We start from the raw sequence: 13983 nt of genomic DNA, 5'->3' as shown, positions 1-13983 counted from the left end.
TGGGGAGGGAAGGCTCCTGATCTGAGGGGTGAGGTCTCAGGTGGACCAAGGCAGGGCACTCAGCACAGGAATCAAGGTGAAACCTGAAGGGTTTTCCCAGCAGGATTCCTCTGATGGGTAGCAGAGGGAGGAGCCCAGGCCCCACCAGTGTCAAGGTGAGGATCCAGAGGGAGGAGGGCAGCCCCTCAGCCTATAGCCTACGTAGGTGGCCCCTTCTGCCCCTGCGGTTCTCCCCTGGAGGCCCCACGGAAAGCGTTCCGGATGTGAGGTGTCCTGACTTCCGCCCTGGCAGCTGAGGGAGCCAGAAGTCGTTGGTTCGAGCTGGTCGGTTGGACTCGCGTGGCAGAGGCAGAGGTGAGGCCGGGGAGGAAGGCCCGGGGTGGGGGGACAGGGGGTCTCTCCGCAGCTCCCGTCCCGCCCTGCGCGTTGCCCCGGGGCAGCCCAGGCCTGGCCTCGGCTGTGTTTTCCCTGGGCCTCCGTGCAGGGAGGGTCGGGGCCCGGGGCCTTGTCCGTTGGGGCTGAACTCGGGGCAGAAAAGGGGGTGTCCCGGCTCTGCCGGGTGTGAAGGGGGACCCTCATGGGGGGCTGAGGGGGCCTCCCAGTCCGGACCGTGGGGCCCGCGGACGCCCGCACCGCCCAACTCTCAGCCCTGAGCCGACCTGGGGCGGGGGGGATGGGGAGGGGCCCTCCTTGTCTCCTGACTTCTTTGTCTGGCCCCCCAGGGCGGTGGTGGCCGTGGGCTGGGGGTGGGGGCGGCCTCGGGTGCAAAGAGGGGAGGGAGGCCGCCCCGTCGGGGGTGACTGTGAAACTGTGAGGATGTACGAGGGGACCTTCCGCAGGCGTGGAGCCCCGCAGACCCCGCTCCGCCCGCGCCATGACCCTGGGAGGACTCAGGCCGCGGTGCTCGGTGCTCGGGAGAGGTGCCCCTTCGTTGCCTCAGGACGCGGTGGGGCTGCACTCCGGGGAGAGAGGCCTTGGCCTGAGGGGCGACGGGGCTACCTTGAGCGGGGCCGGAAGCTACCCACCGCGGAAGAGATGCTGTTCAGGCCCTGCGCTCAGCTTTGGGGGCCCGGGTCCCGTCAGGCAGAGGCGCCCCTAGTGCTCTGTTCTCTTTTCCAGGCGCTCCCGGAAGCCGGGCCTGAAGGGAAAGGGGCGGTCCTGTCGGGAGGAAAGGCGAGGGGTCGTGGGTGCGCCACCACAGAGCCTGGCGGAACCTACACAGGGACTCCCTCTGCTCCCTCCTGGCAGCCCGGTGACCCCGGGAAGAGCCAACAGGCCCATCTTCCCTTGTCTCCCCCATTTCCTCATCCGAGGGTCTCAGAGCCGTGAGAGCCTCGGTCTGAAGGGCCCTCCAGGCTGGAAGGTGAGGAGCTCCAGGTGGGTTGAGAGGACCAGGAGGCCCCGCGGGGACCTGCCCTTCTCTCCCCTCAGAGGCCCAGGCGGTGCTCGGGTGCCACTGCCGCTTCCATCCTCCCGGTCCCCTTCCCCAGAGGCTCTGGGATATGGTGGCCTTCACACGCAGGAAGCCCCCGTAAGTCAGTGTAAAGGAGGGTTTTGGGCCCGACAGGAATGGGTGTGGACACCTCGGGAGGACAGAGGGTGGCTGGCAGGCCAGGACGCAGAGGGAGCTGTGCAGACACCGCACCACCCCTGCTATCGGCCCCGGAGACCGCGCAGACCTGCCAGGCAGAGGCCCGGCCTCCTGCCCTTATCGGTGGTCCCTGTGAGATGGCCATCGTGGTCTGAGGGATTCACATTCGGATCCGCAGAGGGAGGAGCCCCAGCCCTGCCGGGAGTGGAGGTGTGGACACACATGGTAGGACAGGGAGGCTGTGGAGAGACGGGTCTCTGGCCGTGTCCTGCTCCTGCTGTCAACCCGGGGAAACCCCCAGGTAGAGCTGTTCCAGTCCCCTGCGCCCCCCACCCCGCTCCCTTGTCTGGTCTCTGAGAGACAGAGCCTGGGCCTCAGGGATGCGGCCGCAGGTCAGCTGAAGGGGAAGAACGCACTTCCACCTGCTGGTCTCGCAGGGCTCAGTGCAGTGGAGGGATGAGTCTCAGGTTCTGCCAGGAGTTAACTGGAAGATGGAGAACGTGGTGGCGCCCGGCCCCTGCTGAAGAACAGATGCCCCTGCTGTCAGCCATGAGAGCACCCAGGGCGTGGTGGTTGAGTGTAGTACCCCTTCACTTCCTCCTTTGCTATCTCAGGGAAGTGAGGTCTTGGTTTAAGGACGGTGACCTCAGGTCAACAGAGGGAGGAGTCCCAGGCCTTGCCAGGCCTCAAGATAGGGACTGTGATGACCTCCCTATTCCAGGAGAGTGGGATCCCCAGAGTTCATCTGGCCCTTACTGTCACCCCAGGGAGGCCCTGGGCAGGTGTGGCCAAATCCAGTGCAGCTTTATTTCCTCTTCTTGGTCTGAGGAATGTGAACTCTTGTTCTGAGTTTTGTCTCAGAGCAGCAGAGGGGTGGGATGCAGGCCTGCCTGGCTAGGAGAAAGATGAGAACTGTGAGTGAATATTGATGGGACCATCCACGTTGGAATGGTGGGGACATCACAAAGTCTGGGCTTCCCCCTCTCGGTGCTGGGGGTTGCTGGGCAGGATTATGATTGCAGTCTCCAGCCTGAGGTGCTTCTCAACTCCTCTTATAGGGATTCAAGTAATCCCAAGGGTGAGGGCCTTGGTCTGAGACATGTGTCCTTGGGTCAGCAGAGCAGAGAAAGCCCAGGCAGGGCCGGGAGTCCATCAAGGTGAGGACCTTGAATATCTCCCAGTGGACCCACCCACACCAGAACAGAAGTGACACCACAGTGCCTAACCTTGCACACACTACTGTCTTACCTGGAATCTGCAGGCTGAGTGGGCTGGTTACACCCTGAGGAGCTTTCTCAGGTCCTCCCATTGGTTCTTAAGGCACAGACTGGTCAGGAAGACAGGAACCCCACCCCCACCGCCACCAAGAGCACTATCTAAGGGAAGAGCTGTTAAGATGGCCTTGGTCAGAGCTGACCAGCTTGAGTTTCTCACACTCTTTTTCTCTCCCTCAGATCAATTGGCCCCCATCAATACCTCCTGCCCACACCCCTACCTGCTGCCCTCAACACGGGTCATGATGCCTCACAGTCAGAAGAGTCAGTGTGACAAATCTGAAGTAGGCTTTCAGGCTGAAAAAGAGGCTCAGAGCCAGGCAGATGCACAGGTTCCTGTAGCTGAGGCTGCCGCCTCCTCGCTCTCTGCTTTGATCCAGGGCACCCCAGAGGTTGTGCCTGCTGCTGGAACACAAAGTGCTCCCCAGAGTTCTCAGGGAGCCTGCTCCTCCTCGACTGCCACTGAAGCCATTCCATTGAGCAAATCAAATGAGGGCTCCAGTGGCCAAGAAGAGGATCCAAGCACCTCCCAGGCTTCCGAGTTCTTGTTTGTTGATATGCTAAACGAGAAGGTGACTGAATTGATGCAGTTCTTGAGTGCCAAGTATGTAACAAAGGAGCCCATCACAAAGGCAGAAATGCTGAGGAATGTCATCAAAGAGTACAAGCATCTCTTCCCTGTGATCTTCCTCAGAGTCTGTGAGTACATGGAGATTGTCTTTGGCTTTGAAGTGAAGGAAGTGGACCCCATCAGTCACTCCTATGTGCTTGTGAAGATGCTAGACCTCACCTACGATGGGATGCTGAGTGATGACCAGGGCATGCCCAAGACCGGCCTCCTGATGCTTGTCCTGGGCGTGATCTTCTTGGAGGGCAACCGTGCTCCCGAGGAGAAAATCTGGAGAGTGCTGAATATGGTCGGGGTGTATGTTGGGCAGAAGGATTTCATCTGTGGGGAGCCCAAGAAGTTCATCACCAAAGAGTTGGTAGAGGAAAAGTACCTGGAGTACCAGCAGGTGCCCAACAGTGATCCTCAACACTATGAGTTCCTGTGGGGTCCCAGGGCCTATGCTGAAACCAGCAAGATGAAAGTTCTAGAGTTTTTTGCCAAGGTTTCTGGGGCTAGCCCCACTGCCTTCTCATGCTGTTATGCAGAAGCTTTGAGAGATGACAAAGAGAGAGCCCAGGCCAGAGCTGCTGGCGAGGATGATGATTCTGCCATGGCCAGTGGAAGCTCCAGTGTCATGTCCAGCAGCTTCTCCTGCTCTGAGTGAAGTCAGAGGAAGATTCTCCACTCTGTGTTTGAAGAGGGCAATTAAGGTTCTACATAGTGGAGGGCTGAATTGCAGATTTTATCTTCTTTTGCCCTTTTTTGATATTTTTCAAATGTTCTTCCTCCTAAAAGGCTTTTAGCTTTAGAGTCTAGTTTTGTGAATGACATTGGTCACATATTTAGTGATGTTTTTCAGGTTTTAGAATAAGAATTTTGCTATTCTGTAAAACAAATTGGGAAATCTTTCATCTTATTTTGTGATCTAGAACAGGATAACATGGCATTGGAATAGGAATTTCCTTAGAAACATGCAAGAGCCTAGCAATAAAATAGATGGAATCAACAAATAGAAGAAAAAAATGTAAAAGATGGTCATCCTAAGAATCCTGTATCCCATAAAGTCTGTTGTTTTGTGAAATTAAAGACATACACCTGGATTTGCTTGGCTAATTAAACAGTGTATGAGAAATTAAATCTTAATAAATGAGAGTCCTGGCTCACTGGCTCATTTCTGCTTATAGATGGATCTTATAGGTGAGAGAAAAGCCTAGAATGGAAAACTGCTCCTGGCAGTTCCTCTGGGATCATGGAGAAACAGATCCTAGTCTCCACCTGGAGCAGGTGGGGCAGGTGTCCTGCCCTCCTATCCCCATGCCGCTGAACACAGTGCACAGACTTGGTGTTCTATACACATCATCTGCAAGGATTTCCTGAAAAGCTGATATTTCTTTGAAGTAGTGCCCAGAGGCTGACACTTCTTCCCTGGCCTGGGTGAGCCACAGCCCACACCACTGAGAGGACATTTTAAGTTATCTTGAGTGTAATTTGGCCAACTGTAAGCAAGGGCTAGATTTTTGGTGGGGGTAAAATGAATAAAATGGTCATTTGGATGGAAGAGCAGCTGGGAGGGAGGAAAGGAATTAGTCCTTGACTCAAATTCTGGGAGCTCTGAGTTGCATTCAACTCCCAATTGAACTTCAACTCCCACTGAAGACCTCCCATTATCCGAATTAAAGATTATATCCACTAGGAAGGAAATTTTACTGAGTTTTATTTAAAAAGGAGCATTTGGGGCTCGCTTGTTTTGTGTCCTAGAGTGCTGTGTATTCTCTGAGATGCCATAGAGCACACACACACAATCCCAGGAGAAAGTGATAGAGTCTAGGGTCAAAATCATATTAGAATTACTGCTATTATTAAAGATCCATTAAATGCCACACCATGTGCTTGACTTACCTTACATATTGGGTTGGCCAAAAAGTTCGTTCTGGTTTTTTCTGAATGAACTTTTTGGCCAACCCAGTGCATTCCAGCAGTCCTGCAAGTCAGGGCTTATTAAACCCACTTCACAAATGAAGAACCTAAGGCTCATATTGGCCACTTGGCCACGGACCCAATATCACGTGTCCAGTAAGTGACAGAGCTGGGACTGGATCCCTCTGAAGTCATCGAGGTCCAGGCTGTCCCCACTCCTCCCAGCCTAAGGCAGACCTTTTGTCTCTAAGTTCATTTTTCTTCCAAGTACTGCATTATGGCAACAAAAAGAAGGGCCCTGTGTCCAAGGTACTAAAAGCAGGCCTAAAGAAGGAAGGTGATGATGAGAATCAAATTGGATTTGGGGATTGTCTGTGGGCTTATTTACCTCTGGTCCTCCTGCCTGAGTCCCAGAGCTCCTTGAGAGCTGACTGCCCAGGTTCTGGCACTTTTGTCTGGGTCCAGCACTTTCCTGCATTACATACCCTTCCACTGGTCTTCCTTCACGTGCCCTCCTGTCCGACTCTGGAGCCTGGCCTGCTGACCAGCTCGTCACTTTCTCTTCTCTGAACACTGTGCCCTGTTCCCAGTGGAACAGCCCCAAATACTGCATCAAAGTTATTTTAATTTGTGTCTCATATTTTCTCATTAGGTTAAGCAGAAAATTAACTTAATCCCTCACTCATATAAAGCTGGATTTTTGCAGTGATGTCCTGAATAAAGAGATTCCTCTGGGCATGATTTAAAAGTCTGAAATGTCAGCAGGACCTTTCCCCCTCTACTTTGAGAAGCAAGGATTTGGCCAGAGTGACCAGGACCCAGGGAAGGAGACCAGACAGGACACTTTCAGTCAGTGAGGGTCATTGAGAGCATCCTGGCAAGAGCGATTGCTAGAGTCCAGGAGAGAGACCACATACAAAACCAAGTCCAGAGGTTCCCAGGCAGGCTGGTGGTCAGGACTCTGAGTCCAGAGTTCAGGGTCCAGAAGGAGAGATGGTGGGGAATCTGGGTGGGTGATATTGGACACCTTGTAAGAATAGGCTGGGAAATCTCGGCATCCTCATGACCAGCTAGAAGTTCCAGTGTGGTCTGAGTGGGTAGGTCAATTGGAGGAGGAGTGGACCAGCAACGTGCCAAATACCACCCCCACCTCAGAGTTGCCTCTATGTCCTGTCAGGAAGAGCACAGCTGCTCCCCTGCATCATTTGGGTGAGCCACATTTCTTGACACCTCTAGTGGTCCAGTGCACCCTTGCCAGTGCCCCAGGGCTGGGAGCTGTCTTGATGCCTGCTGGAGGCTGGGATGTTGCCCCTGTGTACAGTGGATGCCTCCATAGAAACTGGGGCTATGTGACTAGGTGGGGTTGGTGACCAACATGTGCCAGTTGAGATGGGCCAGGGGAACCAATGAAGAGTGGAAGGCAGTGCACAGCCGCAAGGAGGGGGCAATTGGAGTGGCAATCCCTGAGACTAATCACCTCAGAGGCTCTGCCGCTAAAGGCCTGGGTGTGGACATGCATTGAAAATGATCCACGGATTCTGAGCTGTTGGGACACTAGAGGATGGGTGTCCTGTGGCTATGACTGCTGGTCTATGTTGCCACCAGTTTCTGTCTGGGATAGAGGATTGGCCTGCATTATCTTCCCAGGCAATAAACTGGGGTATCATAGAACTTAACTCATTTGCTTTCCATTTCTTAGAGATCACTGTCCTTCATGGCCTGATGTCCAATCAGTTAAAAATTGTTTCACATATTTCATCTGTATTTTTAGGTATATCACGTAGGAGTTCAATTCCTCTTATTCCATTGTGGCCAGAAGCAGAAGTCCTGTAATCCAAATTTTAAATCTAAATTTGCTAGGCATGACTAATGTCCCAAAATTTCAATCTTATTCAAATTAAAACCAGGATTGAAAGGCTATGGGACACATTTATGTTAATATAGACATACATACAGCTAGGAGAATATACAGCAAAATGTCAACAATGTATTTCTCTGTTAGTGGAAATATAACTGATTTCTTTATTTTCTTATTCATGGTTTGAAAAATTTCCAACATTTTTGAAACATATGAATTACCTTTATAATTATAAATATTTTAAAATGTGATTTTGACTGCCAAAAATAAATACACATCCTCTAGATGGTTTGTTTGCAAAAAATTAATCAACCTCTTGCTGCATTTTACCCAGCCTCTGGAGTGCCTACTGCTTGTTTGACTAGAAAGAAAAAGAAATGCAATCCAATTAGTAAGCTATGTGTAGCCATCCAACTTCCCTGATACTTTCAAAGACAGTGCTGCACAGATAAGAACTGATCTCCTTTTTAAAGCCCTTTATCCAGAAAAAGTATTAACTTATATTTTAAAAGGGAAAATTATATTTACATCTAAATCCTATTCTCCATGATACGATTGGATCCAATATTTATATGAAGGACAGTATTCAGGCAATTTACGGAGGAGGAATTATAATTATCACATTCATTACTATGAGTGTTGTTTATATGTCTCTTGTCAGAGCTCAGAATAAATAAATCATGTTATTTTAAAAATACGTTCTTCAGTCATTACTGCATTAATTCCAAGTTGTGTCTGAAAATGCACTTTTTTTTTATGATTGACGCAACATTTTCATTAGAATGTTTACCATTTTCTTTCACAGGCTATTATCAACACACAGTTTCTCAACACATGATTATCTTTCACAGAGTAAATATCATGTAAAAAGTGCTGTAATTGATAATTTTGACAATCTTCTCTACTGTATATGTTGTGTGCTTTGTCATTAGCTGTATTTCATGTACTCATTTTCTACACTCCACTATTTTAATGGTTTCATTCACACACTGCCCTAACAAAGCCATTAATGATTATTGATATGATTCAATATTACTTGTGTGACTTAGGATATTGTCATCACTGTATTATTTGTACTTTGTTGTTTACTTTCCTTTATTCCTTTCTTTCTTCCTCACGTGAACATTTTCTCTTTATTGGACCATGGCCGACTTTCTGGAACTAATCAGTCCCTGAGTTTTACCAAGTGATTTTGATTCAAATATATTTCTATGGATTTTTCAATTGTAAAATATATACACATTATTTATTTGCAATCGAATAATCTTACAATACTTTTATTTTTCCATTTTTAAAATGTAGGTTCACATTCTCCAAAAAAATGGATGCAGGTGAAACTATACTTAAATTTAAGAAAAAAAAATAATAAAGATGTAAGTGAATTAATAAGTACCAGTAACTTTGCCAATACTATTTTTTACCAATATCATTTAAAAAATTGGCTAGCATTTTCCTCTTGCAAAATTAAAACTGTTCCTAATTTTCCCACGTTATCACTTTGTTTCCTTTATATGCATTTGCTCTAGATCTAAATAATTTGATCACTATTCTACACTTTTAAACAATTACAAGTTACTACTATAAGACATTTATTCATTTATATGATTATAAGTATCCTGTCATGTTTGCCCTTTCTGCAAACTCCTAGATTATATGTCATTTTCTCTATATGTACAGTTTCTGCCACTTAAGGTTACTGAGAAGTTAAGAGTCTGCAACCTGGAAGAGGACTTTCACCAGAACCCAGCCATGCTAGTACCATGATCTCACCCTTCTAGACTTCAGAACTGTGAGACATATAGTTCTGTTGTGGATAAGTCATTCAGTTTATTGTATCTTGTTATAGGAGCCTAAGCTGACTAAGACAGTGTCCAAAACCATTGTTTTATGTCTTTTTAAAAAATTCTCAGATATTTCAGCTTCTTTGATGTTCTCAACGGATCAGTTTTTGTTCCACTGACATTATTTATTGTTTTTCAAATTTCAATTTCATTGGTTTTTGCTCTTATCTATATTATTGCTATCATTCTTCTTGCCTTGGGTTTAATTTACTTTTATAATTTCTCAAGGTAGGAGCTGATTTATCAAATTGAGTCTTTTCTTCCTTTCTAATATAAGCATTTAATGACATGTTTCCCACTTAGCACTTCATTAGCCAAGTCCCCAAAATTGTGATATGGTGTATTTAGATCTTCATTCAGTTCAAAATATTTTCTAATTTCCTTCAATAATTTATTTTGAAGCTTGGGTTAGTAAAAATGTGTTATTTAATTTCCAAATATCTGGGAACATTAATGATATTAAAAAAATATTGAGGGGCTTCCCTGGTTAAGAATCTGCCTGCCAATGCAGGGGACACAGGTTCAAGCCCTGGTCTGGGAAGATCCCACATGCCACGGAGAAACTAAGCCCATGCACCACAACTACTGAGCCTGCACTCTAGCACCCATGAGCCGCAACTAATGAGCCCATGCTCTGCAACTAGTGAAGCCCGCGGGCCTAGAGCCTGTGCTCTGCAACAAGAGAAGCCACTGCAATGAGGAGCCTGCGCACCGCAACTAAGAGTAGCCCCCGCTCATCGCAACTACAGAAAGCCCACGCAGCTCAGCAGAGCCAATAAATAAAAAATAAATAAATAAAATTTAAAAATATATATATTGAGGCCTTAAATGCTAGAGTGAGGAGTTTGTACCTAATGTGTTGAGCAATGGAGAGCCTTGATGATTTTTGAGATGTATACTGACATGATCTGAGCTATGTTTGAGGAAAGACAATCTTGAGGGATAGAATGGATTGGAGGCAGGAAGTAGGGAGGTAGCTAAGAGTCAGCTACTTATTCTGGCCAACTGTGCCAGATCATGCACTTATATTTATTGAATTTCTATTTCTGAAAGACCATTTCTCTAAGTATTCAAGTCACTTTGAATTTAAATCCCAATTTAAATGTACTAGCAAATTTACTAGTTAGTGTCATCTGCAAACCTAATTAGCACATACTTTATCTACATGAATGACTGGTTTAACCATTACCATGGCCAAGACAGCCAAATTGCTCAATTTGGGCTAAAATAGTTGTTAATGGAATAGATATTTGCATTTAATATATGTGTTTTAAACTATAAGTAATTGCTACTTAGCAACTTAGAACCTAAAATGTAATTGATAATTAGTATGAAATCAGAATCTTATAAATTTCTGCCTAATTATTCTGAATCATATATCTAGATGTCTGGTTGCTATATATTTTTACAAGGTTTTCATGCTTTTTTAAACCAAAGCATTTATTTCAACAAATCTCTTGGAATTTACCAATACTGTGGAAGTAGAATAATTGGCACCCAGCACGTGTGACTTAAAAGGTAAGCGTGATTAAGTTGGGCTGGGCTCATAAAACAGCATTACATTCTATTCAGCAAAGATTCTGCAGTTTAAAAGATTTTCGTTATTTTTTCAGTATAGTTAAATATCACAACATCCATATTGTTAAGGCAGGAAGTTGGAGTAATCTCTTGAAGATATACAAGGAAATAGGAATAATTGCTTGCCATGAATGGGAGAAAGGCAAAGCACTTGAAGCCACGGCCTGCAGTTAAAAGAATCTGGTCGGCCTTTCGCTTTCCCTTACTTGGCTCTTCACAGTCAGGGGAGGAGAAACTCTTGAATCATGAATTGGAAATACAGCACTCATTCTGAAGTCACATAGCAGCTTTCAAAGAACACCACAGAACTTTGTCAAGGACATCCTTTTTGCCCTTCCCTTCAATGTTGCTTTCATTATGACTGTGGCTCTTAATGTTCTGGAGTACAGATCCTTTTCAGAATCTGATGAAAGTAGGGGAAAAGGGAAATTTTGCCCAAAAAATCCCCTCCTATGTGCATAAATCTCATAATTTTGTCTATAATTTCAGAAGGCTGATAGATTCCTCCCTGTTTGGGGTTTGTGTTCCCCAAAAGATATGTTGAAGTTCTAACCTCCAGAACCTGTGACCTTTTTTGGAGAAAGTGTCTTTCCAGATGTAATCAAGCCATTAGGATGGGCTCTAACCTGATATGATCGGTGTCCTTACAAAAGAGGGAAAACAATGTGAAGACACAAACACAGAGGGAAAATGACATGTGAAGACAAAGACAGAGATTGGAGCGATGCACCTATGACCCATGGAACACCAAAGATCACGAGCTTCACCGGAAGCTAGAACACAGCATGAAACAGATTCTCCCTAGAACACTCACAAGAAGCCAACAATGCTGACACCTTGATTTCAGACTTCTGGCCTCTAGAACTGTGAGCCAATAAATTTCTGTTGTTTTTAGCTATCCAGTTTGTAGTACTTTCTTTTGGCAGCTCAAGAAAACTAATACAGATTTTGATACCAGGAAGTGGGTTGCTACTGTAACAAATAACTAAAATATAGAAGCAGATTTGGAATTGGATAATGGGTAGAGGCTGGAAGAATTCCTAACTGTTGATTTTTTTTTTAAAAAAGGCCTAGATTGACCTTAAGAGAGGATGGTAAAAATATGAGCCTTAAAGGCACTTCTGGTGAGGACTTAAAAGGAAATGATGAATGCATTATTGAGCCCTGAAGGAAAAGTAGTCCGTGTTACAAAGTGGCAGAAAACTTGTTTGAATTGTGCTTTGCTGTTGGGTGAAATGTAGAACTTATAAACTATAAACTTGCATATTTAGCTGAGAAAATTTTTGAAGTATGGAAGATACAGCCTGATTTCTTTTTACTGTTCATATTAAATTGTCAGAGTAGGGACTTTCTTGGTGATCCAGCAGTAAAGAATCCACCTTGCAGTGCAGGGGATGTGGGTTCAATCCCTGGTTTGGGAACTGAGATCCCACATGCCTTGGCGCAACTAAGCCCGAGTGCTGCAACAACTGAGCTCCTGTGCCTCAACTAGAGAGCCCAAGTGCTCAAACTACAGAGCCCATGTGCCCTGGAGCCTGCACGCCACAACTAGAGAAGAGAAAAACCCACACGCCACAACTAGAAAGAAGCCTGCAAGAGTAAAGACATAAATTAAGGAATAAATTACTAAGCAAAAAGCAAACAGCACTTAATGATTTGGAAAATTCCCAGTCTATCTGATATGATGATCTGGAAACAAGGCCAAGGGTGTGGCTGAACAACTCTTGGCTAAATTGATTAGGTGTGTGCTTTGTGGATCCAATCAACCATCTCAGCAAAAGTCAGCAATAGGAATGTGGTGATCCCAGAAAGATCTGGGAGAAACCCCATGTCAAATGGTGTGAATTCCCTTGACATTCATGAAAGACAGAAAAGGTTTTTGAGAAGTATACCAACATGGCATTGCTAGGCTAGATTGATAGGGACAGAGGTGGGACAAAGTGAAGGAAGCATGACTCTAAGGGCAGAGCCATAGATGCAAAGGCCAGAGAGAGCACAGGCCGAGGGGCCAGAGTGGCCACCTCCTTGTTTCCAGAGGATAGGGCTGCTGCCCAGGGCTAAGAGGGCAGAGCATCAAGTCACAGAGAATTATTCGTAAGCCCTGGAACCTAGTGAAATTTGCCTTGCTATGCTGTGAACTTACTTTAATGGCAGCTTTGTTTTTCTTCCAATTTCTCCCTTTTAGAATAGGATGTCTATTTTTTTTTCAATATATTGATTCTTTTTTTTTTTTTTTTTTTTTTGGCCGTGCCACGCAGCATACGGGATCTTAGTTCCCTGACCAGGGATGGAACCCAGGCCCCCTGCAGTGGAAGCGTTGAACCACTGCACCACCAGGGAAGTTCCTAGGATGTCTATCTTAAGCCTGTTCTATAATTGTATCTTTGAAGCAGATAATTTCTTTTCCAGGTTTCACGGGTCTATAGACGGAGAAGAATTTTGCCCCAAGATGGACCATACTCAGAGTCTCACCCATAACTTATTTAAATGGCGTTATATGATAAGATTTGGGACTTTCATTGATTATACTTATATGATATTTTGGCTTAAAGTTGGTGGTGGAATGGGTTAAGACTTTGGGGGATACTGGGATGGGATTAATGTATTTTGTACATGGGAGTTATATGAATTTGGGGGGTACAAAGGGAAGATTGTTATGGGTTGAATTGTGTCCCCCCAAAAGATATGTTGAAGCTCTAATTTGCAGTATCTGTGAAAGTGACTATTTGGAAATAGGTTCTTTGCAGATGTAATCAAGTCATTATTGTGAGCTTGAATCCAATATGACTGGTGTCCTTAAAGGAAATGATGTGAAGACACAGATACAGGAAGAATACCATATAAAGGTGGAGTCAGAGATTGGAACAAGGCATCTACAAGCCAAGGACTACAAAGGATTGCTGGCCATCCCTGGAAGCTACGAGAGGAGCACGGAGCAGATGCTCCCTCAGAATCCTCCTAAGGAACCAACCCTGCTGACCTCATGATTTCAGATTTCTAGCCTCCAGAACCAATTTCTACTATCTCAAACACCCAGTTTACCCAGTTTCTAGTACTTTGGCCAGCCCTAGCAAACTAACATGCCCACCCTCAGGTCCCATCCATATATTTTTTAAGCAACCCGTGAAACCCAGGATCCTTCCATTTTCGGGTATTTGTTCAGCAGCCAGACCTAGCAGCAAGATGTCTTGAGCACAGTATAAAGCAAATGTTGCTGCAATTTCTATGACTAAAACTAGAGAATATCATACTGTTTAAGAATCATTGCATAATTTAATGAACTACTAAAGAGTATGCTTTGAAAACAGGGTAGA

The 13983-nt window shown here is 45.9% G+C and overlaps 1 protein-coding gene across 1 annotated transcript; it reads left to right on the top strand.

Moving 5' to 3' along the window:
- The first annotated feature begins 3110 nt into the window (after positions 1-3110).
- On the top strand, positions 3111-4139 carry LOC130841374 (putative MAGE domain-containing protein MAGEA13P). The gene has a single exon (XM_057717557.1). The coding sequence runs from the start codon at positions 3111-3113 to the stop codon at positions 4137-4139; it is 1029 nt and encodes a 342-aa protein (XP_057573540.1).
- The last annotated feature ends 9844 nt before the right edge of the window (positions 4140-13983 follow it).

Source organism: Hippopotamus amphibius, chromosome X (assembly GCF_030028045.1).
Source record: "Hippopotamus amphibius kiboko isolate mHipAmp2 chromosome X, mHipAmp2.hap2, whole genome shotgun sequence".
Classification (NCBI taxonomy): domain Eukaryota; kingdom Metazoa; phylum Chordata; class Mammalia; order Artiodactyla; family Hippopotamidae; genus Hippopotamus; species Hippopotamus amphibius.
The sequence above is the reverse complement of the archived record's forward strand: the minus strand, read 5'-3'. Positions and strand labels throughout refer to the sequence as shown.